The sequence below is a fragment of the Scomber japonicus genome, chromosome 15, assembly GCF_027409825.1.
Source record: "Scomber japonicus isolate fScoJap1 chromosome 15, fScoJap1.pri, whole genome shotgun sequence".
Lineage (NCBI taxonomy): Eukaryota > Metazoa > Chordata > Actinopteri > Scombriformes > Scombridae > Scomber > Scomber japonicus.
Window position 1 is genome coordinate 9,996,596 of NC_070592.1, and position 27,604 is coordinate 10,024,199.

General features: G+C 39.8%; 1 protein-coding gene across 1 annotated transcript in view; it reads right to left on the reverse strand.

Moving 5' to 3' along the window:
- Positions 1–224: 224 nt before the first annotated feature.
- Positions 225–27,604, reverse strand: part of sdc2 (syndecan 2) — a 50,080-nt gene continuing 22,700 nt past the window's right edge. Inside the window, exons 2-5 of the mRNA XM_053335005.1 lie at positions 9,528–9,642; positions 8,591–8,763; positions 6,504–6,630; positions 225–2,795 (exon numbers count right to left, since the gene is read on the reverse strand). Of these exons, the coding sequence (XP_053190980.1) occupies positions 2,632–2,795; positions 6,504–6,630; positions 8,591–8,763; positions 9,528–9,642 (579 nt within the window). The 3' untranslated portion in view covers positions 225–2,631. The remainder of the gene's footprint in view (positions 2,796–6,503; positions 6,631–8,590; positions 8,764–9,527; positions 9,643–27,604) is intronic.

Consider the following 27,604-nt stretch of genomic DNA (forward strand, 5'->3'; position numbering starts at 1 on the left):
TTATGCTAAGATAAGCTAATCACCGCCTAGCTCCTGCGTCGTAGCCAAGGCTAAAGTATGAGTGATATCGATCTTCTCATTTAACTCTGCAAGTGAATAAGTGAATTTCACAAAAAGGTCAAACTGGAGCAATCACAGAAATACTTTAAAAAAGGTAAATCTACAAGTGAGGAAGAAAAAAAAAACAATTGGGATTTTAAACAAAGAAAACCACAACCAGTTGGATATTAGGCCACAATGTTTATTCAGTAGTGTTGTTTCAACTTATAGATACAATACTGTCAGCTTTTGTAAGACTAAAAAAAAGTTACCATTACAGTCATCCATGCACACAGAATGCCAGTCAAGTCGTTTACACCCCTCCTTTGTGTACACACCCGCCACATGCTCACCTTGAGCAAGTACATCTCCAAATGGTAGGCACTTTGAAGGTTTAAAACATTTGTGAATATACATTTATATATATTTATATATCTTTTCATATACTAATAAGCAATTGGACTCAAAGGTCAGGTCTCTAATAGAGAGAAAGAGAGAAAAAACTAAAAAAGAGTGAAGAAGAAAAAGAGGAAACAACATGATGTGGCCATGGTGGAGGGTGATGGGTATGAGAAGATGGTGGGAGTAGAAATACTGTGTGTCTTTGGGTTTTCAGTATAGTTCAGTACCGTAGGTCCTATGACATGAAAGGATAACAGAGATGGTAAAAAAAGAGGATAGAAGTGGACAACAAAAGGATCAGACTGAAAGGAGAGAAGAGGAACACGAGGGATGTTTGGAGTTTAGACAATGTGACAGCATCAAGCTACCGTATCTACTTCACATTACTGTACAGCTGAAAAAGGCAACTTCACAACCGGCCGGACAAAACGCACGTGTGTCTCTTCAGACCAAGTTAATGCCGACATAAAAATAAGAAGGTGACAGACAATATCTTCTTTTTATCATGTAACTTTTGCTTTCATTTGATGTAGCCATTTCACTGTAGCTATTTAATCATTTGAATTCATTTTGGAATACAGAGTGGCATGGAAACATTGTGCAGGTTTTAAACCAAGTAAACAACCACATTTTTTCAACAGGCAGCAAACCACAAGCACAACTAAAACTTTTTTGAAATGCCTTCACTGACCACTAAAAAAAACGCGAATCGCCCTCAATGTGAGTGTCTTGTCAAAGACTAATTGTAACACTGGAGTCTTACATTTTCTGTGCAGTCAATAGGTAGTCATGCTAGTTTTTGTAAAGAGGGGGTTCTGCTGTTGTTTGCTGCAGAGGTATTTGCTCTGCGTGTGGGGATTCAGCCCAGGCCTGGCGTGTTTGTGTCCGAGCAGTAGCAGGCCTTCACTGAGCAGATCTTTGGGCCTAAAGCATCAACACTGGGACACAGACAAAAACAGCAGGCTACCCGGGTGGCTGCATACAGTTGAGTGAGAAAAAGAGAGAGCTGTTTAGGGGGGCAGGATTGACAGCTCAACTGGCTGTGGTCCAATCTGACTTAAAAGAAGGTGGGAGTGAGAAAGGGTTAGGGTAAACAGAGAGAAAGGGAGGAGGGGGAAGGAGATGTAAGGGTGCTAGCAGAGGGTTGGTGCAGTCAGTAAACTCGAGGGACACAGTGGGGAGGTGGCTGGAAAAAAAAAATGTAAAAAACACAAGCCACAGAGAAGGAACTTCACCCCAAAACACTACATACAAGCTGCATGACAGCAGTGGGAAGCAAGAGCAGTGAATGTGCAATGTGAAAGAGAATGCATTTAAATAGAGACATAGAAAAGAAACGAGATTTGTGATTTTTCTCGAGCCCTGACACACTTTTTTTTGTCATCTTCTGAAGACCAATTCCTGGGTATGAAAATAAAATGGAGAGAGAGAGAGAGAAAAAAGGCTACACTGAGAATAAAAACAAAACAAATAAAAACAAGACAAAATGAAACGCTCACGTTTTGACTAAAAACTGATGTGAGAGCAAAAAATAAACATTGTAACCTGAAGGGAGAACATTTACATTGACCGTTAACAGCATTAATATGAAGACCAAAGAGCTTCATCAAAACTACAAAGGCATTTTTTTTAACATCAGAGAAAAGATAAATTAATGTAATACACCTTTAGAGATCAACATCAGACATGCTAAGACAAAATAAAAAGAAAAAAAATGAAAGTAGGATTGATACAGAATAATTATATTCAATTATTTCCACTTTTAAATTTTTTTCTTTACAAATAACATACTGCTACAGTTAAAAGTAGTCAGCGACTAAAAACAAGCTCCTTTGACAGAAGACAGATGCGATCAGATTCCTCGCCTTTACAGATCCTGTTTTCATTGGGTTTTTTCATGAGCCTTTTCAAATAATACACAAAATGTTTAAATACACTGAGATTTGCCGTAAAACGAGAAATGCTTGGTTTTCTTTTTTTTTTTTTTTTAAAGAAGAAAGAAAAGGTCTTAATTACAATACTCTATGCAAAAGCTTTCCTTTATGCTATTTTTCCTTAATCAACTTTGTAAGATTTTGTTGTAGTTTCTTGTTGTGTTTGAGCAGGTTTACTGTTTTGCCATGGACCGCATTTTTTTGGCAGTCACTCGCGATTTGTCTATCTGGTGACGGGGGGAGGTGCAGGGTTTTTTTATGCATAAAACTCCTTGGTTGGGGCCTTCTGATAGGCTGCGCCAGAGGGTTTCCTCTCTCCCAGGTCATAGCTGCCCTCATCCTTCTTCCTCATGCGGTAGACCAGGAGGAGGATGAGGAAGATGGCGAACAGGAAGCCGATCACGCCACCTGCAATAACGGCTGAGAAAGACAAAAAAAAAAGAGAAGGTAACGATCAGCGAGTTCAAATCAATATGTTCTGTCAGTCCTCATGGAGAATGATCACTTCTCAAGAATTCAATGTCTTCATTTTTAACAACTGTTTCTTCTGTTATTATTGCAACAAATTTCAACACTTATGTAATGCCACAGCAAAAAATCAAACTGGTGGGCTTAAATGTGGTGAAACAAGACACCATTAGAGCTGAATGTCGAAATCAATGCAGTTACTTAATGCCATTGGGAAAATCCTCAATCTATCTCAAGAAAGGGCTTTTTTTCAACGGATAATTTCACCTGTGCTAATGTGTGCACTGTTGATGATTTTAGACGTTAATGTTGCGTTAAGGGGATGTTAAGACTCATACCCTTGATATTGGTTATACAGTACTGAGCCTTGTTGCTCCAAGTGTGGCTGATTCAACATTGTCTGTATTCTAGTCAGACATCGTGACTGCTGACTGGGGCTTTAGAGGAAGAAAAACTGGTGGTATTGGCTCCGTGCTTAACAGTTGGTCAAATAAATCCAGTTGAGACAAACAAACAAGTAAAGATAAGCCATTAATATTAACTAGCGCAGCATGACTTGATCTGAATCCCGTTCCTATACTGATGAGTCTCAGCAAGTTAAAACATGGACAGCTGTAACCGACTGACACTAAGCCAAAAGGTCCTTCATTTTTGATGAGTTCTTGTGTTTTGTGTTTTAGGAAAAAAAGGTTCCCAGATTATATTTGTTGAGCTTGTGGCAAAAACCCCCAAAACAACAGTTGCTTGTTTGTGTTGCTATGTTACAGTAAGAAGTCACATTTTTGTTTCACCACTGAAACAGTGTCTTGTAAGTTCATGCAGTTTACTTGCATGATCCAATAAATAAAATAATTAACCGGCTAAGTAACCCCTGTTCACAAAATAAGATGTTTAAAAGAAATAACATATCAGAAATAGTAAGTAGGTCCTTGGTAACACTACTACTATTTTTTCTTCTTAATTTGTTTTTGTAGTGCTGAATGGTTGCATGTTAGACTTTCTACAAGAGAAACTCCTGTGATTTAGTATTGAGCTTCCATGAGGAGTTTGTACACAGTGCCTTGTTTTTACAGGCTAAGTGGTACTAACTCTGATTAGTACACTGATTGCTGGAGTGCCTCTTTAAAGGTGCAGTGTGTAGAAATTAGTGGCATCTAGTGGAACAAACTTAGCAGATATAATATGTTTAAGTATGTTTTAATTAGTATGTAATCACCTCAAGATAAGAATTGTTATGTTTTTGTTAGATTAGAGTGAGTCCACCATGTCTCTACGGTAGCCCAGAATGAACAAACTAAACTAAAGGGTGCCTTTTGTATTTTTTAAGGCCACTGTCGGTTCTCCTACATGCTTGAAAGGTATGGATGAGGGAAAGAGGTTGTAATGTGCAACCTCACTGCTAGATGCCACAAAACCCTACACACTGTTCCTTTAATTCATAATTCTGTTACCGTGACAACACTTGTTTCAAGCTAAACTATGTGCATTGCAGCAACTTTTAATGTGGTCAAACATGTCTTGGAGGACATAATAATATACAAGAATGCATACTGAGCTTGACCCTGGTGAGACTGAAACAGAAGGAAGGTTAAACTTTCTGTAAAGGGCACATTATGAATGAACAGTCGTGTAACATCAAGGGAAATCTGAACAAAATCCACCCAGACCGTATTAAAAAACGGCCCCCCTCCAGCTTTGACCCTGACTCTCCTCGCTAATGCTCCTAACTCACCACATGGGTTTATTTCACTTCCCCATCCCAATTACGCCTGTATGAGGTTCTTTATAGCTTCCTAATCTGTTTAGGGTCTCTCTGGTGCTACAACCTGCCCTCTGCGCCACTTTATGTTTCCACATATTGACTGGCCCCCCATGGCCCCATGGGTAAAGAGCCTGGCACATACCCAGCTGCTGAGCTGCAAGAAGCAGTAACGCGATGCAGAGCGAATAAGTGAAAATTAGATTATGGGCAATTATTTTTATAGGAGTCATACAGCAGATGAAGAGTAATGGGTATAATCTGGAAGAAAGGTAAAGGAGATGAGGTGGACTGGAGGAGAAGGGGAGGGAGTGAGGGGTGGAGATGACCAAGGTATATACACACACACTACATTTCAAACTTTAAAGACCTCATTTAGATTTTACAATGGCAAAACGCTTTTTTCTATCACGATTCTTCATCAACAGCCTATCGAAAGGAGAGAGATGTGAAGGGAGTCTAAGGGAGGCGGCCCTGATTTGTCTTTGCTGAAGTTGTTTGGTTTTTTTTGCATATTGCCAACACCTAATGGATATCACAACAAACGTAAAAGTGAAGAGCCGATCAATGCGTGCCTCCAACACACAGAAAAAAGAGAGACGGCATCAGAGAGGACAATGATTTTGAGTCAGATCATTTAATTTTCGCTCTCTTTCATGTATTCAAGGTGAACAACTCACTCACTTGAAACACCCACAATGCTGTGAACTCTTCAGAGGTCCCACAGAGGGCCACAGACAGAGTTTATTAAAAGTAATTATTTTGAGAGGCAGATCTCAAAATAATAGTAGGTGGGAGACAGTTTCACAGAAATATGCTGACATTTTTAACATGTAACAATTTGAGAAATAAACAAAAAAATACATCAAAGAATTTATTGGAGGAGCATCAAACTGAGTGGTTACTTTCATTATAGTGTTTTAAATATTGGAAGGAAGGAATGAGCTCACATTTTTGGGAAAAGGCTTATTCACTGTCTTGACCAGAGTTAATACAACTCACATGTCTGTGCAGTAAATATGAAGCTACTGCCAGTAGCCGGTTAGCTTACCACAATGATTTGAAGCAGGGGAAACAGCTAGCCTGACTAAGATATTAAAAGCAAGGCTAGTTTCCAGCTAAGCTAACAAGCTAGTGGTACCTTCATATACACTGTGGTATCACAGTTGCCTCATCTGACTCACTGCAAGACAGCACATGAGTAGATTCCCGAAAATGTAGGACTATTCCTTTAAGCTAGCTCTTGTGATATACGCTTAGCTTCACAGAAAGCAGATCTGAGCACTTACATGGTGTCAAATTAAAGGAGAGACAGACTTATCAGCGTCAGTCAGGTGCCCAAATGAACACTGGCACTTTTTATTTTGCTGGCATCATTCCTCCTGTTCATACTGGTCATTAAGAGATCCCTCTATATGCCCTTTCAATGTAAGTGATAGGGGACAAAGTGTAAAAAAAATATTTGAAAGTTTACTTTAAGATAATATCAGTTTCAGTCATCTCTTTAGTGCCAAATTCCCTCTTTTTGGTACAGTCCTTCCTCTGCAGCTGAGCAGGAAAACACTGTCCATCTTAACACAAAGAGTCAGTTTTTTACTAAAGAAGTATGTAAATGTGGAAAATATCCACTTCATTCCGCTACCTCAGACAGATGAACCTTGCATTATCTTCAAATAAATGTTTTCTGAAAACAAGGACTGTGAGTTTGATTTTGTCTCCCATTGCTTGCATTGTAAACAAATTTGGAGGAGATCCTCTAATGATCAGTATAAACAGGAGGAATAATTACAGCAACTTGAAAAATCATTAACCTTTCCTAATAGCACATATATGTTACTCTTTGTATCAAAGTAGTTTTTCAAAGAACTGTTTTGACATCTGCGGCTTACTATGACACATACCTGCCAACACCTCTGTCCTCTGGAAGAGGTTTTCAGTGCGAACCTGGACCTCCTGGGGCGATCCGGGGGCGCCAGTCGTACTAGTCATCTGGTCCCTCTGCATGTCCTCTGTAACTGGCACTGGTGCCTGGGTTTTGGAGGAAGATGGTGGAAAAGAGGGAGAAGGTTTGAGGTTGCTTTATTGACAGAAACCCAGCTGCATTTCACATCCTATCCTCCATTTCTCTATGTCTGTGTGTTTCGAGGACTCTGGGACATTCGGGTCTAACGGCATGATCACTAAATTCCTCCCTGATGTGATCACAACTATGAATAGTAAGAAAAAAAGTGAAGATTTCACTGATCTACTTCTCAGTGCCTTAGTAAAAGAGGGGATCAAAATGGAACCTGGCCAGTGAAACCTATAGTGGTTGGCTTGAGAAGAAAATGGAGCAAACCCAGATTGCCCAAAAAGATTAGTGCAAGTATCTTGTGAAATAGGCAATGGAAACAGAGCCAGTGAATCTAAGGGTTTGCTGAGATTATGGTAGAGGAAGTGTCTGGAATGTGTCCAGGCCCACATATACTATGCTTTTTTTTCCCAAATAACACTAAAGAAGGGTGCAGAGGACCAAAGTGGGAACCAAGCCAGTGTGTTTGGCCAAGGGAGCAGCGACAGGCACAAGAGGGGAGAAAATGGAACAGGGCCAGTTAGGCTTGGCTTGGGGAGTTGAGACCCTGCAGATTAATCCCAAACAGATGTAGTATCCAGAACAGTACAGTAAGAGTGCAACACACAAGTGAGATCTAGGATAGTTCCCGTATATGTGATTATGCCCAAGGGAGATGTAATCCGCCATGATTTGCAATTGAGCAAAAACACTGAGAATTGACGTGGGTGCTAAATCTTTATCCTGAAAGCCACCTCACAACTCTAGGGGGATTTGGTGACATATTGGGTCATGCTAAGGCACAGCGACACTGAGTGAGGATGGGTACAAGTGACACTAGGCTGCAGAATGTCAGAATATGATACACTTTGAGTGACTTTAAACTTCATATATTTTACATTTTTTGACTGTGGACTTTTTATCCTGCTTCGATCACAAATATGCCAGATGTGGTGCAAAATACATCGGGGGAAATCAGTGGCAGGCCTGGGCAATATATAGCAAAGCTTTTTATCAGATCATTTTTCTTTATCAGTCAGTATCAGTACAATATAAATAAAGTCACTATGCTTGTTGAGTTTAAAGATTTGCATGAGCCTATAATTCCCAAATAGATTCAGAAGAAAATCTGTCTCATATCTTCTGTTCAGCAGTTTATATCCCTAATTTTCAACCTACAGTACCATCACCTTTTTATTCACTGGAAAAGTAACAGGTGTGATGTCTCTGTTAGAGGGGGCACATAGTAATGTTACAGTTTATTGCAGGGTTGCATTGTTTCTCTGAGAGCCATGCTACTTTCCAGTGGATGGATCCAGTTGCTGAAAATATGCACTTGCACCCTGCATGCCTTCTGATGCTTCGAATGATGTTGAAATATCCTACATTTGTTGGTTCATTTTATGTGACATTGCCCATCATCACTCTGTTTTATGTCAGATTTAAAATAGTATTGTCCTGTATGGGACTGTCTCATTCACTGTCTCATTGCGGCGCCTAACAGGGTTTTAAATTGCCAAAGTTTAGTCTGACAAAGTGAACTACTCTCCGGGTTTTCTCTGCAACTTTTGATAGCTTTGTTCGGCTAAATCAACCAACCCCAGGTGCCTATTTTGGGAAGCAGGCTCTCCTCTCCTGAACATATCTCAGTCAGAAACAGTTTCACTTTTGTGATGTGAAGCAATGTACCTTAAAAACACTACATCAGCGTTTATTGGGGAATTCTTTTTACCATGGCTAATGTTTATATCATTTTTATCATTAGGCTCTGATCAGTGATATCGGACTAGGTGTCGAACTTTTCGGCCATTTCTTGTCTGTTTATATCTCCAGCCATGTGATTACCCAAGCTGGTTAAAACAATACGCCATTTATCTTCTGTTGTACTACAGGTAATGCATTCACATCATAACACTTTTATCTTGATTTTGTTCTTACCTCTGTTCTGAATGGTTTCTTGGGTGTGCTGGTCCTGGCCTTTTCTCTGACCGTGGCTGTCTCCACCCGGGGGGTGAAATCTTTGGTGGAGTCCTGGGTGGGTTCTGCTGCATTGGGCTCGATATAAACCATACTGACAGTCACCGTTTCCTCAATCTCTACTTCACCTCCACCTAGAAGAGAACGACGAGAATAATGTTTTAATGAAGAGACAACGTATGAAAAATATGCTCAGTATCTGTAATGTAATGGAACAAGAAATATGTTTCATATATGTGCAAATGGGTAAAAAATTGGGCATGCATTTTATCAATGTTTTATACCTGCAGTCGTGTAGTTTGTCTTACTTAACTTCACACTCTGTGGAGTTCATTTTATGTATTATTAACAGTTTAAATCTACCATAGATTACAGAGTGGCAGAGAGGAGTAATAGTTTTCAGTATATTCATTATTGGAAGGGTTATTGATCATACTCCTGTCTCCTTTTACCTCACGTGACCCTCTCTGCAGTTATACGACCCTCTCAGAAAGAGGAGTCACTTTTGACCAATGAATGAACATTGTAAAAGGTGCTTACAGCAAGTACAGCAGAGGAGGTAATAAAAAAAGACATGTAAAATTTGCACACTTGCCCACGGCAGTCTGGGTGACAAGGCAATCTCAATTCAAATCGAGTGAGAGAAAGAGAGGGAGAGAGAGAGAGAGGGGGAGAGGCGGTGAAAGATGGAAGAGACAAAGAAATGAGAGAGATAAATAGAGAAGAAGAAGAAAGTGATGGCACAACTTAAGTCTGCTGGTGAAATAAGGGAGAAAAACTTCATAAAACGTACCTGAAGCAGACTTGAAAATGGATGGCATCACACTTCTGGGTAATTGCCTACTGAGTTTGCATATGTGTGTGTGTGTGTGTGTCACTGTGTGTATATGATTCTTACCTGAGCCAGACCCTGAGTTAAAGTCATCATCATCTTCAGGGTAGTAACCTCCTGAGCCTGTTTCATCCAGGTACAAGTCATCAACCTGAGAGGAAGTCTTAGCTGCTTCTGCTATCTGTAAAACAAGAAAGCAAAAGCAATGAGGACTTACTTCATTTTTATTGCACATATCTGTTTATAAAACACCAAGTGAAGATTCATTCTGCACCACAATCCACCAACAAAGTGGAGAGACCTTGACTATTTCCAGACCACACACATTCATTATTTCAGTGTGCCAACAACAGCTAAATCAAAAAGTCTAAGTTATTATTCTGGCTTTTAAATCATTAAGCACAATAACTTTGCTTTGAGAACAACACTTCAGTTAGTCATTATTTCCTTAATTGGCAAACATAAAATCCTCTTGGGTAGCAATTCAAAGCTTGTATCATTAGTACATTTTAAATAGCACAAATCATTTGAAACCTCTGAGATTTCTAAGTGCTGTCAAAACAGACTAAATAACAATCTGTCCCTTGTATCAGCTAAAAAGTGGGAATGGATGCACAGTGTACACACAAATGTGCTGCTGAGCTTAACAGATGAATAATATCTGATTTGGCAAGAAACCTTTTTCTGATTCTGATCTTTCAAATAAGACTACATGTATATCTACAGCCATGCCAACAGCTCTGTGAGGCTTTAATAAAGCACAGTGGTGTTTTGAGCTAATTGCTAACATCAGTATGTTAACACGTTCACAATTACAAATATGTACCTCATAGTCATGCTAGAGAAAAAGTCAGGGGATCATAAAAGTCAGTAAGATTCATCATGTGGGAAGCATGAATGTTAAAATGTGCAAAATTGTATGACAATCCATCCACAGGAGATGTTGAGGCACTAGTCAGTGGATCACCTCACATTCATCCTCTGGGTACAACACCGTCATCGCTATAAGCAAATGTCGACATTTTATGACTCAAATGAAGTCAGACAGGTAAGTGTCCTGTTGCAACATCTAGCCACTCCCACAGCAATGCTGCTTAACAACTGGTTGAATGGTGGGAATGTTTGTCTTCCGGCTTAATGGTGTGATTGGCTGAAAACACCACAGTTTAACAGTGCCTCCTCCTCACATGGTGTGTAAGTTGAGATTTTAGTAAGCAATAAGATAAGGAGACAGACTTTTAAAGTAGCTTGCAGCACCTGATGTATGTTGGATACTTAAACATTACTGCTGATGTAAGTGTGCGTATGGTAACTGTATATGGGTTGCGTTGAGTGTGTATGTGACTGGAATAGCTATAAACGCATCCATGGCAACATCTATTCAACTCCTATTCACCAGTTTGTGGTCGGCTGTACAACCCCTTCTCTATACTGATAGCCCTGCTCTAGAGAAAAAAAAAGAGTACAAAAGAAAGACCCCACAATATATCATCCCTGTGTGTGTGTGTGTGTGTGTGTGTGTGTCTATTGCGACCATTAAGCTTGTTGCTACAGTTCCAGGTCTGCTCTTAGGATGTTGTGCTGATAAACCTTCAGCTGAATGAAGTTGGATTAGAGGAAGCAATCAATTGGCCCGACAGGAGAGACCAATAAGAAGGGTTCTTTTGTTAACAGGAAAGAATAGGCATGCTGTGAGAAAGCTAAGAAAAAGGCTAATGAGAAATTATCTCACATTCAAGCCTGTCTTCAACATTCTCTGTTTGGAGCGATAAAAAGCAAAGAGGGCTGAAATGCATGATTATTGTCATTATTAATTATTCTGTCAATTATATCTTTAACTAATTGTTTAGTCAATTAAATGTCAGAAGTATTATATTTTACAAGAGCCCAAAAATGATGTCTTCAAAATTGCTTGTTTTATACACCAACACTCCAAAGTCAACTATATTCAATTTATAGTGATAGAAAATCAGCATACCCTCACATTGAAAAAGCTGGAACTAGCAAATGTTTGGCATTTTTGCTTGATAAGTGACTTGGGGACTTGTTGCCAACTGATCTTCTGATGAGCAAGAAATAGGTTAATGCGCTAAAAGCAAGAACAGGCCAAGCAGATAGAGAAATGCTTTTTTTTTTTTTCCTTCTTTTTCTGGAACACCCCGGCTGTAGTTCAGCCTTTCCAATTACTCTCAGTATTCTAATGTGAGTATGTTCAGTGTGGCTTTTAAGTCATTGTGTGTTCATGTGTATTTGTGTAGAGTCTTGAAAGAGAGGCCTGGCACTCTCCATAACAAAGAAGCTGGGAGTACACACAGCTAACAGCAGTGTGAAAGACAGAAAAAAAAAGAGAGATGAAACAGAACAATGTGTATCTCCATCTCAACTGGCTCTGACTTCTGGAAGAAAGGCCTTTCACTGCTGAGCCGGCTGATCAAAGAGCGAATTTGTTCAAAGCAACTTTATCTTAACCTTTCTTGCCTTTTTCTCCTTCAAACACAGCCCACCCCCCTCTGTACTGCCACAGCCTGGCAAACCAATTCACTGGTCCATGCGGTCCACGGGTCTTTATACATTGGAGATATGAACACAATGGACCAAGAAGAAGGCAAGCCACAGTTCAATTGATGACAAAGGGCACTAATGAGATAGAGGCCACACACACATGCATGCATGAGTAGACATGTTTTACAAATGTATGCAAGCATTTCATTGATTCATTGATTATAGATGCACACACATTAGACTGAGAAATTGAGCATATAAACTGACACCACAGAGACAACACATGGGCAAATGCTTACAGAGCTGAAGTATTAACAATGAAGCCTTAACTCCCTTCCCTCCATACGAGGATCCTAAAGACATTATAATTATAATGCAAACACTTCCACCTGACTTGTTAAATGAATCAACGGATGAATAATATGCAAAGTGCTGCACAAGTCGGAAGCTGATTATAGTTTTATGCAAAACCCATTCAAGCAGAGTTTTAGGGGTGAGAAGATGAGTCAGATTTTTACTTTTACATACCACCACCACTATAATAGTAGTATTTTTACATGGTGATTAAACAGAGTTAATGAAGTAAAAAAAATGATAATTAGGGCAAGCGATAGGCAAACCTTTCTCGAGCAGGGTAGCGAAATCTTTTAATGGGTGACAAAAGATGGAAAGTGTCATGCAAGAGACGCCCTTTCATATACTTTCATGTACTTTAACTGGTGGGCAGCAAGAAAAAAGGTTGTCACTGGAATTAAACATGAATATAAATGTAGCAGTAATATGTAAAATGCCAAATACAATCGAGGGTTGAAGTATCTTTCAGGTGAGGACTGAGGTATGCAAGTGTAGGGAGGCTCTGTTTATTTCACTCATAGGTACACCAGCACTCAGACTCCTGTGTAATCTTCATGTTTCCGCAGTTTGAACAACGGGTTTGGATTAGAGAGGTCCAACTGTACAAGCGCCGCTGCAACACCAAATCACTACACATCTGAGAGGAGGAAATAGTCTGTTTGACCATGATAAACTTCGCTGACTTTATCTGACACACGGGAACGCACACAAACCGGACGAGCGCGTGTACTTGCAAGCGCGCACAATATAAACTTGATAAAACCGCCTTTCTCTATCGCTAACGCACACGTGTGTGCACTGACACAGCAGTCCCGATAAACTCTGCTCTCTTTATCAATTCAGTGACATTTACAGGTAGTCTCTTCTTTCAGCTCTTATCACAAACTGGGAGCTGAACCAGACATTAATCTGAGAGTGGACAGCAAAAACCAGTTAACTAGCAGAAGTCTCACTTTTTTATATGGCTGGACCACTATGACATGGCGGCTCCAGCCTAAAGAGCAGTTATTTGTTACTTTGAGAACAGGTCCAAGGCAGAAAAAGCTTAAAAACTGGATGGTGTATATAGTTTAGCAATAATATAATGTATTGTTCTCTTTTTGGCTGTAAATGTAAGGTTTCCATTGGTGGAGGACAAAGTCTGAATCCCATCTATTACACAGCAAAGACCTATAAACCAAAACAGTCCTCCTCTCTTGATAGCCCATGGTATCATCCATGCCCTCATCCACTAAATCTGAAAGCTAATGTGATGTAAAGTTTTGTGAAGCCATTAAAATGAAAGCTTTAAGACCTGCAGAAATTCAGTATTGAATCTTAAATAGTAAACCATTTTTATAGCAGCCCATATCCAACACAATGTGATTACTGTAGCTTCAGTAAGTTTTCTGAAAGCTTACTGTTTTTTTTGCTAAGGTTAAACATTGGTGTATGCAGTTCGTGAGGTTATATGTACAGTATACTAATCATGTTTTCGCAAAATGTAGGTTATGGTTTTGGAAAAAGTGTGGGTTGTTAATAAATGTTTTGCAACTACTGATTTCCACTGGTTTGCGTCTGTGTGAAATCATTTTGAAACCACACTGTACTATTTGAGACTCATAATACTTCACTATGACAACCGGTCTCAATAGCACACTTTCTGGAAATGACACATATCAAAGACATTCATATTTAGTCGCTCTTCATAAACAAGGCTCAACTTTTCACTCGCCCCGCTTTGACAAGTGTCATTCTTTGAGCTCACGCCACACACACCTTGAAGTGGGCTAAAAAAAGACCTATGTTTCAGAAAGAAGAGGCCTTGGAGCACTGTATAAGAGGGGGGGGGGGGAGACACATCAATGCTCTAGAGTAGAACAGTTAGCGTGTAGCACAGCATACATGCACAAAGGCTCACATTCTCAAAGCAACATGACGCTTTTGTGCACAGGAAAACAAGAAAGAAGGTCAAAAGCATACGTATACTGCAGAATAACACAGACTCTCATCACACCTGAAGACACACACAACTTCTTAAGATTTATTTACTTCTGTTTACAGCAGTTGATAAAATCTTGTCTCCTGGCATTATATAAAACTGATGTGAAGTGTTTTGGCGTCTGATAAACATTCAAACTCTATCTCATGGGATCTATAGTTCAAGTAGGACTGGATTATATTGCATTATGTCACCAGTATCTGAAACATCCTTCCTCCACTGATTTAACTCCCTGCATTATCTTACCCCTTTTCCACCGAGCTGGAGCCAGTACTGGTTCGGAGCTAGTGCTAGAGCCAGTGCTCAGTTGGTGCTAACCCAAGCACCTCTTACGAACCTGTTGCTTTTCTACCGGCAAGGAGCCACGCGATTACGTCACTTTAAAACGTAGCCCCGCTAGTCTGCTAATAAACGTTAGCCCCGCCAGTCTGCTAATAAACGTTAGCCCCGCTAGCCGGCTAATAAACGTTAACCCCCCTAGCCGGCTAATAAACGTTAGCCCCGCCCCCAGTCTGCTGACGTAATCGGTTCTTGCTTTAGACCAGCAAAGAGTTGGTGCTCGCTCTGGCTCCCGTTCTGAGGCTCGGGGCTGGAGCTTTGGCGGTGGAAAAGCAAAGAACCAGTGCTTAGTCAGGCTCTGGCTCTGAACCAGCACCAGCTCCAGCTCGGTGGAAAAGGGGTATCTGAATGCTGCCAGAAACAGTCACAACACTGATCATTTGATCACTGATGGCCCAAACGCACTGAAAGCATCTGATGTGAACATTTTGAAGTACATCTATTGTGTTTATTGGTCGCATTATGAAATGTGTTTTACTGCTGTGACGCCCCCTAACACCAACCTTGTTTCGATTTTGGAGCGTCAAATGAGTCACAAATGCTGTTTATTTCTGCAGCCGAAAAAGAGAGATAGCATGAGCACCAGCGAGCGAGCGAGCGAGAGAACACTCAGTGGTGGTTGATTGAGATCGAGTGGTGGTTAAGTGAACAAGAGAAAAAAAATGTTATTTTCTGAGTGTTTCATGGCGGTTATATTTCTAAAGCACAAATAAGCTTAATAACACTTAGATTGCAATTTACCATAGTTTTGTTACTTCCTCTTCATTTTGTCCTTTTCATTCATTCATTACATCTAACTCATGTAGCAGTAAATACAAAGAACAACAGGGCAAATCTGTGTTGATTCTGTGGTTTTGGCATTTCCAATCTGAGGCCTGCAGTGCACCACAGGAGCATCAAATGACGCACGTCAAATGAGGTTGGTCAATTTTCTCTTTCAGTGCGTTTTGGCCTTTAAAAAGGGAGACAATGTAACTTAATGCATGAAATAATAAACAACACAATCATTCAGATACAAATGAAAAAGTTAGCAAACTTTGCAAAGTAAATATTGCTGTTTAACTGATTTTACTGAGTTAGCTCTCTGTTTATATGACTCTCCTATCTGTGTTACAACATTTTAGCATTCGATGTGATCCAATAATTAATACATAGATTTGTTTTAAAGCAGGTAAATCTGAATTGATTTAAGTTGCTTAATTGACCATGATCCTAGAGCAAACATTAGAGTTCCTGGCTTTTATTTTTATTTCTAGTTTAGTTGCACTCATCTCTAGCATGGCCTTGTTGAAACTATACTCTTTTCATCATTTGTTGGGGTTGGGTAGAGCTTTGTGCCTTTCCCATGCACAGTCACACACAGGGAGAAATATGGGCTTTTCATCCTCGCAGACACACATTTAGACACCTTAACAAGCAGATCCTACAGTCTGAACAACATTCAGAGAGTAAGCAGAAGCAAGCAAGGAGGGCAAGCTGCCTCAGCCGGTAGATAGCGATATATGCCATCTATGAGTGGTGAGAAGAGCTGCTGTTACTGGCAGCTCTTCTCACTAATGAACTAATAAGCCAGCAGGAGGACAGCTTCTACACCGTCTGTCTGTCTGTCTACATGTCCATGTCACTCCATCTGTTTGACCTGTAAAACCAGAGAAGGATTGGACAAAACATAGATAACAAAAGATACAGAGAAGGAGAGACTGAGAGGGGAGAGGTTGTTTTTTTCATGCTCAAGTCTGAGGTTAGGATGTTTTACTGCAAGCCACATAAAAGATTTAATGCTGACTCGTTTGATAATGATGTTTAAGATTTAAAGTGGTCTGATGTAGCCTATGTCAGGAAAATGATGCAAACATTGCTTTGAAAAATTTCATGGATAAATTAGTGAGGTTGTTGGACGAGCATGCTCCACTTAGAAAAAAAGTCTGTAAAGGGAAGTAGTGCAACACGGACTGTTGATGAGTTGAGACCTTTCATGCCAACATAGCTGTTCATAAATCAAGGTGCTTTTTAGATAGAAGTTTGTATTGTAAGCTGAGAAGTAATCTTACCAAGCTAAATTACATCATGAAAAAGAAAAATATGAAAAGAAAATATTTTAAATTATAAAAATGTGCAACTCTGACAATAATGATAAAACTGTGTAAGAAGTCACACAGTTCTCTAAAGTATGTCTAAAGTGAAGTTCAGTCCCTAATGAAAGTACACAGCTTATGATCGTGCATGCACTTAGCTGGTGTCAATTTAACATGCAACATTTTTAAAAATACTACAAGGGATGAAACAGATTGTTTTGTATGTGGTTAACCAAGACACAGTTGAGATGAGAAATGTTGCTGTCTTCATCAGATGACACATATACTGGTATTGATATTCTGGATGGAACATTTTTAAAGATAGCAGCTAGGCTTCTTTCCAAACCAATTTGTCCTATTTCTAATAGATGCCTACTCAGTGGGACCTGCCTGCAGCCATGGAAAGAGTCTAAAATCATAACCTTACCCAAAGATGGAATAGCAGTATACTCCCTGTGCTGAGTAAGATACTTGAGAAAATCATTTCTAATCAAATGCTGAATTATTTTAGTAGAAATGGATTACTTACAAAAGCACAGCATGCTTATAGACCGGAGCACTGCATTAGTACCATGACTAATCAATGATTATCATATTTGGATGACAAGACACTAGCTGGAGCTATGATTTTTCTTGGATGTCACTTCAGCGCTTGATGTCATTGACCGCAGTATTCAAATTGCAAAGCTAAACTGTCATGGTTTTTCACCCTTAGCTCTTGCAAGGAGTTACTGCTCTGGCAGAACACATCAAGAATTTCAATGGCAGTTTTTTAAAGAACAGAAAGTTATGTTGTGGTGTTCCACAAGGGAGTTGCTTGGGTTGCTTTTATTTTCAATTTTCATAAATGATTTTCCATGTTCTGCTAAAAAAAAAAAAAGGCTTATGTATTTATGTATGCTGATGACTCAGCTTTGTTCTGTGTACCAAAGAGGGGGAAATGAAAAAAATACTGTAGTACAAAACTTGCCAAAGCTAAAGGTATGGTACTTGGTAGTAGGAAGTGAAGCATACACATAATCAAATAACTGCGTGCCTTGGCCATATGCATAAACAATATTATCAATACTAACTGTGGAGGCTAAATAAGAGCTGTGTCTTCTGTTATTCATGCAAAATGTTACTTGGAATAATACACCAAGCTTCTTTGTGGAAAAACTAGTGTATACTGTTTTTTATCATGGGTATAATACACGTCAAGTGAACACTGAACATCTGGCAGTGCCAAATCCATGAGCAAATTGCATAATGAGAGCTATTGTTTATAGAGCTTTTCTGCTTGGGAAATGCTCCCACTCAACATCATATAGACAAAAAAAGTTTAAAAAGTTACTGATACAAAAGTTATTATGGTTTTTGCCATTTTGGAACCTTTAATTGTTTTTATTTTCTTTGTGTTGTGTTTTTATGACTATTTTGTTTTTGCTTTCATTTCAAGTTGGTTATTGTTTCATATGTCATTTCACTTATTTTCTTTATATTTGGCTTGTTTACTTTTTCTTTGTTTTATTGATACAGTGTGATTTTAATTATTGGTTTTAAGTGAACCCAAGGAAGACTAGCGACCAGTTTGTGAAAGCTAATAGGTATCCAAATAAAGAATAAAGTATAAATAAAGAATAAAGTTTGGGATAAAAGAGAGTGTGGGGGTGGACAAATGGTTGGGGGGGACAAAAAGAGAGAAGAAGGGAAAGAGGAAGGGGGGCATAACCCACTGCTGCAGACAATCCTGTAGCCTGGAGGTTGCTCTGCTAAAAGCCTGTCAAAATCACTGTGTCCATGCCTAGCAGTGCTTGAAAGGCACTGGGTCTGTATGTGCTTTACAGTATGTATGTGTCAGTGTAATATTTGCATCTCTCCCCACTTCTTATATGAGCGACTGAGGGGATACATATGTGCTGTGGCTCTTGCGTTTCTACTGTTGACGCACCACTCTCACTCCTAACACAACAAATATTAGCTCTACTCCAAGTCAGGCCAGGGGAAATAGTGTTTCTCAAAGGAATGCACACACACACACACAAACACACACGAACATCTGCGTGTCCATGGGACACACATGGCAACACAGACACACACACACAAACTCTTATCCGGCTCTCACATCTCAAAGGCGTGAGATGAATACACAGACACACATCATAACACTGACTTCAGAGAGGAGAAAAAGTGGAAAACAAGTGCACGGGGGCTGGCAGACAGACAGCGATTCACATCCTCCTCCGTCGGTCTGCTGCTCTCTGATTTCCAACTATTTCCTTAAATCTACCTCAGAACTGCTGGGAGCTTAGACATAACATATCTCTGCTTTCCAAACGCAGTCACTTACAGTATATAAGGCCTATATTTTTGCCTCACAGTAACCCTGGCCCTTCTCTTTATATAATGAGAATATGTACAGTAAATGCACTTACATTAGCAATGTCACTTCCAAATATGCCTTTTCTTTTTATATTTCATTTAAAACATTAGCAAACTAATTAAGCACGTATGAATAAACTAGACTAGGTTACATCAGAAGTTGGCGAATAAACAAAGTAGGAGGAGCAGAGGCTGCAAACCGGAAACAAAACCAGTTGGCTTGACCATCTACTAGAGACAAATGGAGAGTCTTCAGGAATTGGGCAAATTGTAATTGTTCTTCCATGTCAGCTAGTATGGGCAAACAGCTGATCATTCATGCGAGTTAAATGTTTGCTAGGACATAACTTATTCGGCAGAGGCATGTCCAAAAAAGGCGATATTTCAAAAGCTAATGTTTCAGGTAGTAAATTTACAGTGGGTACTAGTTGAGTAGCAGTACTGCTGAAACAGGTCGATTCATTGCCGAGTAATCGACAGAGCTTCGTTTAACTCATTTATTAAGCAAGAATGCCGAACAGTCTCTGCCTACTCTGGTTAGCCTTGCTCTATTGTCTGCTTTGTTCTGTCCAATGAATTAAATCAGTTTTCATTATCACTACCAGGCAAACAAATGTCTGCATCTGAAGAACTCAATAATATGGGGAGGGTGTGTGTGCATGTGTGTGTGAGTGAGAGATAGATAGAGAGAGAGAGAGAGAGAGAGAGAGACAAAGAGAGAGGGAGGGAGGGTGAGGGAGAGAATGAGTGTTAATCCCTAATTAACAAAGTAAAGGTGGCAGATTGGCCTGCTGGCTTTCACTTTATCTGTTCTACTTGGCCTGCTGCAGATCCATACAGAGGGTCAATACAGCAACACAGTCTGTCAGGCAGCAAATGTGCTCTGCCCTGTTTCACTCTGAAGCTGCCCGAAGAAACCGAACTCTCTCCAAAAGCCCACTCCCTTCTTCTTCTTCCCTGTGCCTCCTTCATGACCTGGACTTTATCACTGCCCAACAGGCAGGACACCGAAAAAGACCACAGAAAAGAGGAGGGGAGGCATGAAATGTGTTCTCCTACTCCACCCTGCAGGCATTATGAAGGAGTCCAGGGTACTGGAAGTAAAAATCCTGCAGCCTGTTGCACCAGTTGAACATATATTTGACTAATTTGAGTGTAGTCACCACTAATGGCTATGTTATAACTAGTTAGTTTCACAATCACCACTTTGTTTTTTCACCAATTGCATCATCCCTTCTTGCACTATAATCATTTGGATTAAAGCCAAGAGGAAGCTACAATTAACTTTTAACATAACACAACTTTGGTAGTATTAGTGGCTTCGTTGTCATTATATTGAGGGTCAGACAACAATATAGCTAAATTCAGACGGCACTCCCTGAGGCGTAAATACAGTAGCTTCAGGGAGCACTGACCTGCTGCATCCATGCTCATCACCATATTGGATTCATAATTCATAATATTATAACATGCATGGCTGTATTATGTATAAATATGGTCATAAATAATAAAAAAGGCAATTAAAGCCAGTGGAAATCTTCCATTTTGGTTAAAAGATTCTTCCAAAGTTGACACCTAAACCGCCTGTTACAAACGACCAAGTGGTGCAACATGTAGTTCCCATCTGAAGTAAATGCAGCACAAAAATCACACTTGTGCTACCATCTAATCCAAGTAAATGAAAAAGCACAATACAGAACAACACCATGAGGTCATTCATTATAAATGTAAAGAGATGTAGTGCTACAGACATCTATACCAACAAATGTGCTCCCAGTGTAAATCTTCCCCATGAAAATCCCAACTTCCCAACTATTCTGCACCGCTCATGGCAGTTGATTTTAACTTTACTGGTCCAACCCATTGTTAGTAAGTTATAGTGTTACACCCACACTATGTTCTAAGTAAGCAGAGTTTCAAGTAGCTTTAGGGTGCAGTTCATTTTCTACATCAGGAAACTTCAGTTGGAGCACTTTCGAGGCTTGTATGAGCATGAATCACTCCCGTGTTTAATCATCAGTACAGAAAGATGAGCAACTATCTGGTTCTTTGATGAGAAATCAAAGAAAAGCATTTAGCACGTAGCATTTAGCATATCTGCCATCAGCAGTTGGGTTCAGATGGGTGCTCTGTTGCTGTTAGCAACCACTACTGTTATAATTTCATAGCAGTTATAGTTTAATCTTTGATCTCCTTAAAGTGCCCTTGTTAAGTTAATTATCTGTAGACACTTTATACATATATATAATTTTACTGCTATCCAGTTAATCATTAGCTTTCTGAAGCTAATGTGTTGCTAATAAAAGCAGAATTCTAAGCAACTTAAATTAGTGTTGTACTTTCGGTTGTGTATTTGAATCTGTTTAAGTGCATCTATGTACATGTTTAATTGATAAATTACTATGTTATATTTAGTATAGGTGCTTAATGTTCTTACTGATCTTTCCTTAGCAATTATTCCTGGCAAGAGGGGCAATTCATTTGACAGCTAATGTTAATCTAGTTTTCATGTTTCTGTGCTCTTATGTTTCACAGTTTCACAATTTCAGTAAAACTTCAAAGGCAAACTCTGATGGAAATGTTAAGTTGCCATCTACACACATAGTAAAGGCAGAAGAAGAAACATTCAATCAACAGGCTTAAAAAGTCTGTTAGGTGCAAGCTAATGTCTAAAGCCAAACATACATACATTAGACTACGTACAAACCTTATAATGCATTCATAAGTTTAAAATCAATTAAATCTCAGACTCTTGTTCTGTGCAAGATGACTTCAGATGGACTTTGTTCCCATTATGCAAGTTGTTCTTCTGTCTATAGCTGACTTCTCCATAGCTATATAAAGCCTTAATACTAATATGAATGTGAAAAAGCACAATTTCTCAGAATCACCAACTCAACTTTCCACGAACATTGAGTATATCATGAAGAGAAAACTGGAAGTGGAATCTAAAGTGGTAAAAAAAAATAACTTTGCCACCTCTGCAGTGTAGGAGAGGATGAAAAGAAGTCAAAAAGAGCCTCCTTGATGACTGGAGAAGTGGACAGTGAGGAGAGAAGTGACAGACGAAGAAGAGGCTGTGTGTCTATACAGGGCGACAAATTGGCTCCCCTGAATTCATGGAGCACCAGGCATAAGCAGAGCTGACAGCTGCTGCCTTCATGGAAGAAGCATGAATAACAGCTGGATTGGTGATAGTGTTGTTATTAGAGAGAGAAAAAACAGGACAGGAGGAGTTGGCGACATCCAAACATTCAATTAGTCCCACCAACACCTGCTGATGACTGGAACAAACTGCTGGCAAGTCAGAGAAAAAGGTCTCTGTGAGTCATGTATGTGGGTGGTAAGCATTGTTTGGCAAATGTAAATAGGAAGGAGAGGCAGTAACAGCCACCTACAGGACTGCAGGAGAGGATGTCCACACTGTAACTCTGACAGGCCAAAAAAAAAGTTAGTGTGTGTATGTGTATGTACATGTCTGCCTTTGTGCTCTTTGAACCCACTCTAACTTTTATTGCCCTCCCAGGGATCATAATAAGGAACTAATTGATAGTCTTTGAGCCGTAGGCTGAGGAGAGGGGGAGTTCCTGCAGGAAGTCAACACAAATCAAACTCTCTCTGAGCCCTTAAGGTCTGGAGCTACTCCAGCTGAGATGTGGTGGGTAACGGACACTGTGTACATCTGTGTGTATGTGTGTGTGTGTGTGGGTGGGAGAGAGACAGAGACAGCAAGAGGAAATGCGAAAGAGAGTGAGACTGAGATAAAGAGAGAGCAGATAGTCTGGAGTTGACATTTACAGGTTACACATATACTTCTTTGGATGTCACCTACTCACTTAAGCGCATGAGTTTCCACTTTTGATCTAATAACTCTAAAAAGGTCATAAAACGCATTTCAGATGTAAGAGATTGACACATGTTAATATCATAAAACTCTTACGTGTAAACCTTTTAAAAAGCTAAAAGATTATAAGTGCGGTTATGCGGTTCTGAAGTGTATAAAACTTCAAGTGACTCACAGAACATAATCTTAGAAAGTACATTACATAAAATCCACATAACTTGGTATTTTTTACATAACTTTGGTGACAAGTTGATGTCTAGGGGATACATTTATTTCCAGAGACTCTACAGTGTACAATGTCCCATAGAAAATCCCCCCCTTCAGCACCCTCAGCACAAGCCGAACTTGTGGGTGCGTTCGGCTCAGATTCATATCGTCTCCTATTCCAAAACAAACGGCCGTCTGACACAGAAAGGCATACGCCACATTCCTCAGTGCTCAAACCCCTTCCATAAGGGGGATGGCAGGAGAGGGAGGGGTTTCAAGCTTAAAAAACTTCCACAACGCACTATGCTGTGATGTGTGCAGCTTGTGGCCCCTCCTGAAACTGAAGGTGGGCCACAGTTATGAAGGTGCAAAGTTTAGTGATATTCTTATTTCTTATATTGTAGATATGAATTGACTACAACTCAAAAGCTTCTTTGTCATTCACCTTGTTGTCAAAACATTATTAGAAACAGTCGGTGAGTCACATTGTTGTGCCTGAAGATATGGTTCTGTACTTATAAACGTGGGTACTGTATTTTATTTTGAGTCCATCTCAAATACACCATCTTGCTGCTGAGCTCAGAATAGTTTTACCCCTGTTTGAGCTACATTCAGGTCCAGTACTTTAAGATAATGATCTGAGTATATATTAGAGACCTTTTTTTTTTTTCGTTAGCAAGAAGTTGGATTAACCACAGACAATAGGCACAAATTAGTGACAGATGGAGTAACACATTGTAGGTCTGAATTTCAACAATAGTTCAGCTTATTGTCAATACGTTTCCAAACACTTTGCTCATTGTTACTCACACGTCCATCAGACTTGCACACTGCGACACGGGCTTCCTGTTGGAATCCTCTTTCATTTCCTGTCAAATGCGAGTCCAATAATAACTAGTTCTGATTTGGCGCCAGCTCCTGTGGAAAAACATCTGGGTCTCTTTAATTGCTGGATGTTTAAATGTCTTCACCAGCTACTCGGTTACTTTGGCTTCCCGCTGCTTTGCACTGAGCAGGTAGCGCTCACTCAGCCTGTGTGTGAGCTCCACTGGAAGCTGTGGTTTTATAACAGTAACAGCTGTTGCAACTGCAAATTACCTAATTACCTCATTTGTTATAATCTACATTAATCAAAGCCCTTAGAATATATTTGTAATTATGAACTTTGTATATAACTCAAAGGACACAGTATGAGACTTTCTTTTAAGGATGAGAGAGCAACAAGATGTTCACATGGGTGTGGGAATGCAGGTGAAAGAAATGAGTTACCGTTTCATTCTGACAACGCCCTGCACACTATTATTAAAAGGATGAGATCACCCATTTTACAGGTGCATTAGCTCAGTTACGTTCCCATAAAGATTAACTAAATGGTCTAAGACTGCAGGACAGTCAAATGCAGCAGACCTTTCTGAAAAGTGCTCTCTGCTCAACAGATGTGCCGGCTGACTGGTTCAAGCCCGATACTGCTGAGCAAATATACTGACTTTCTGAAATATATGACAGATCAGCTACCCCTTCACTGCACAACTGTAACATTTGCTGCCCAAAGAGAGACTAAAAACTAATGTATACTGGAGGGATTTTGGCTCATGGACAGAAATGAACCATCCACCTTATATTTTTAGGGCACTAGCAGCGGGATGCTGGGGATGGTAATGCCAGTCGGTACATCACTTTGGTCTCGAAATTTTACAGACAGTCAAGGCCTCTTCAGGATGAATCGTAATAACTTTGGTGATCCCTTAAAGATCCCCTCTAGACATGTTTGACATATGAAAATACTCTGCTTTGATGAATAATTTCTGTCTGATATAGCCTGTCCTCATATCATCATCAAGTTTGATTACTTCCTTAAAATGACATTTAGTCCCTCTCCCTCATTAAAAATCATGAATGTATGAATATGTAAATGTTGTTACTTTTAAGATTTTATCTGCTGGACACAGATTGCCTCTTATTTCACTTTAAGGTCCATTCTCAGTGTATGTGCACTGGAGACTTCAATTTTCCATATAATATTTGTGTAACTTGCATAATGTACTATAATTGGCCCCCAAAATTGTTGCAATGTCACAAATCGTGCCTGTAAGTACAAGCCTTAAAGCCAGACTTTAGGTGAGCACAGAGAAACTTTTCACTTTCAGCAGATGAATGTGAATGCAGCCTTGAAGTGTCAAACTCTGCACATGCATCATTCTGCACAGTGAAGCTCAAATATCCGACTGAATGAACAAGAGGAAAAGCACATTTCTCAGTGGAGGGGGACTTTAAACTTTCCATATAGATACATATTCAAGTAAAAATGAATTATTCCAAAACTTGACGACTAAATGTCTGCAAAACTAATGATAGCCCTGCCATCAGCACTCAGCTGCACTTTGTGTTTATCGCTAATTAGCAAATGTTAGCATTATCATTATGAGCATGTTAGCTTGCAGAGCCACGCCTTTTGTTTTTCAATCTTTCAAAAGAAAAAAGCAGTCCAGAGTCCAGTTTGAGAATTCAAACTAAATCCATATGGAGGTGAACATTTAAGGGCTGTAGGGTTGGACCGGGGATTTAATTGTTACTTCCAAGCTAACTAATACGAGTAAAAACAATTTGAGAGAACTGACTTGAGTCAAATTTTTGTATATTACTCAAGCTTGAATATCACGTAAACAGCACCCGTAGGGAGAATCATAATCTTGCCTTTTGAACCGGCACCACATGCTCCACTGTTTCTTCCTTCCCGCAGACCCACAGACACAACATGGAGTGGCTATGATTTCCTCCCTTGCAGTATTGCTTCCCAACAGGAAGAAAGTCAATTTCATGGTTTCCAAGAAAAACAGACACACGCTGACAGACCACTGACAGGAAAGCAGGAACAATGGTGCCCGCCTCACTCTCACTCCTACCTGTCCAGTTCTGTTTAGAGGCTGATTTAAGTAACAATGCAAAATGTAACCATCTCTCCAATTGCCTCAAAAATGAAGAATAATCAAGTCAAAAACCAAGCCTAACATTCTGACCTCATTGCAGTCAGTGTAAGAATATGGATTCTCTCACATCCTGCTACACTAAATATTTCACCACACTAATTAAAGGCTGTCTGATTCTGTCAAAGGGCTCTCTGGAGGCCCCCATCAGACTTTATGTAAACTTAATCTAAACCCTCTCCCTGTGAAATTTCTCACTCAAGGCCGCCAGAACTCATAAAGAGGGGGGAACAATGTGGAGCTCATGTGGCTTCAACATGGACCTATTTAGAGAATACCTCAGTGCTGTGGTATCCAGCCTCATGGACCGTGACCGGCTTTCTTTCTGCGTTCTGCACAAGAAGGAGCTCTGCTGATTCCCAGGCCTCGCAAGCACTGCTGCTCCCACTGTCGAATCCTGACCTCCTCCACTCATATACGCCTCCCTGCTTGCCTGTCCACCGGTTGGGAATTGGGGAAATTCCTCAGCTCCGTTAAACGGCTTCTGATATGCAAGGGAAAGCCTAGATTCTTTGTCAGCTGTGAAACCCTAGACACTGGGAAATGGGCTTCACCTGCTGCAGCACGGCAGCTTTCTTCCCTCCAGACAGGGAAGAAATATGAAGCTTAAGAGAAAAGCTTGAGCTTGAGCAGTGTAGAGAGGAGCAAACGCAGTGAGGGAGAGATTTAAGTGCGTTATATAAAACAGGTTTCATATTCTGTGCTTCAAACTCCAATAACCCGAAAGCACTAACGCGCAGCATGGGAACAATCTGGAGGTTCTCCATTTAGCTGGAAGTGATAGCACGTCCCATATCATGAATACCACATATCAGAGGCTCAAAGCACTCGCAGGGACTCAAAATGGAGTCGAGCCATATACACACAGCAGCTGTATGAATAAGAGACAGTGCTTGTTTAACAAGAGCTGATAAATGGAAAGAAGTTGCATCAACAGTTCGAACGTCTCTCACACTGACTTTCAATTCAGTAGTTGAATGATAAATGACACTCCCTCACTGTCCTTTTACTCTGAAACTGAGTCATTAATGCACTAATTTAACAAAGGACCTTTTTCTCACATCATACCTGTAGACCTCAGCCTCTTTCACAAGTTTGATCTCGTAAACTTGAAATATTTTGAGGTCACTCGTGTGGTAAAATTCAAGGACTTTCATTTTCTTGTGTAAGGTGTTGGTGAGAATAGGTCATCATGGAGGCTATATAAAATTCAAATCAAAATGTATGTTTTTTTTAAATTATTATTATTCATTAATTTCTTGACAAATTAGTTTTAGTCTATGAAAATCTCTTACACCTACATTTTTGCTTTAAAAAATGATATTAATATACTTTAAATATTTAATTGTTTAATTGACCCATGTAGGTCCACTTTGATTAATTTACTTATGCTGTGCTTATATCATGGCCACTCATTCAAATTTCCAAGGACTCTGCAAGCCTAAGGTAACCTGCGAGTGTACGAATGTCCTTCCCCAACGCAGCACACGGTTTCT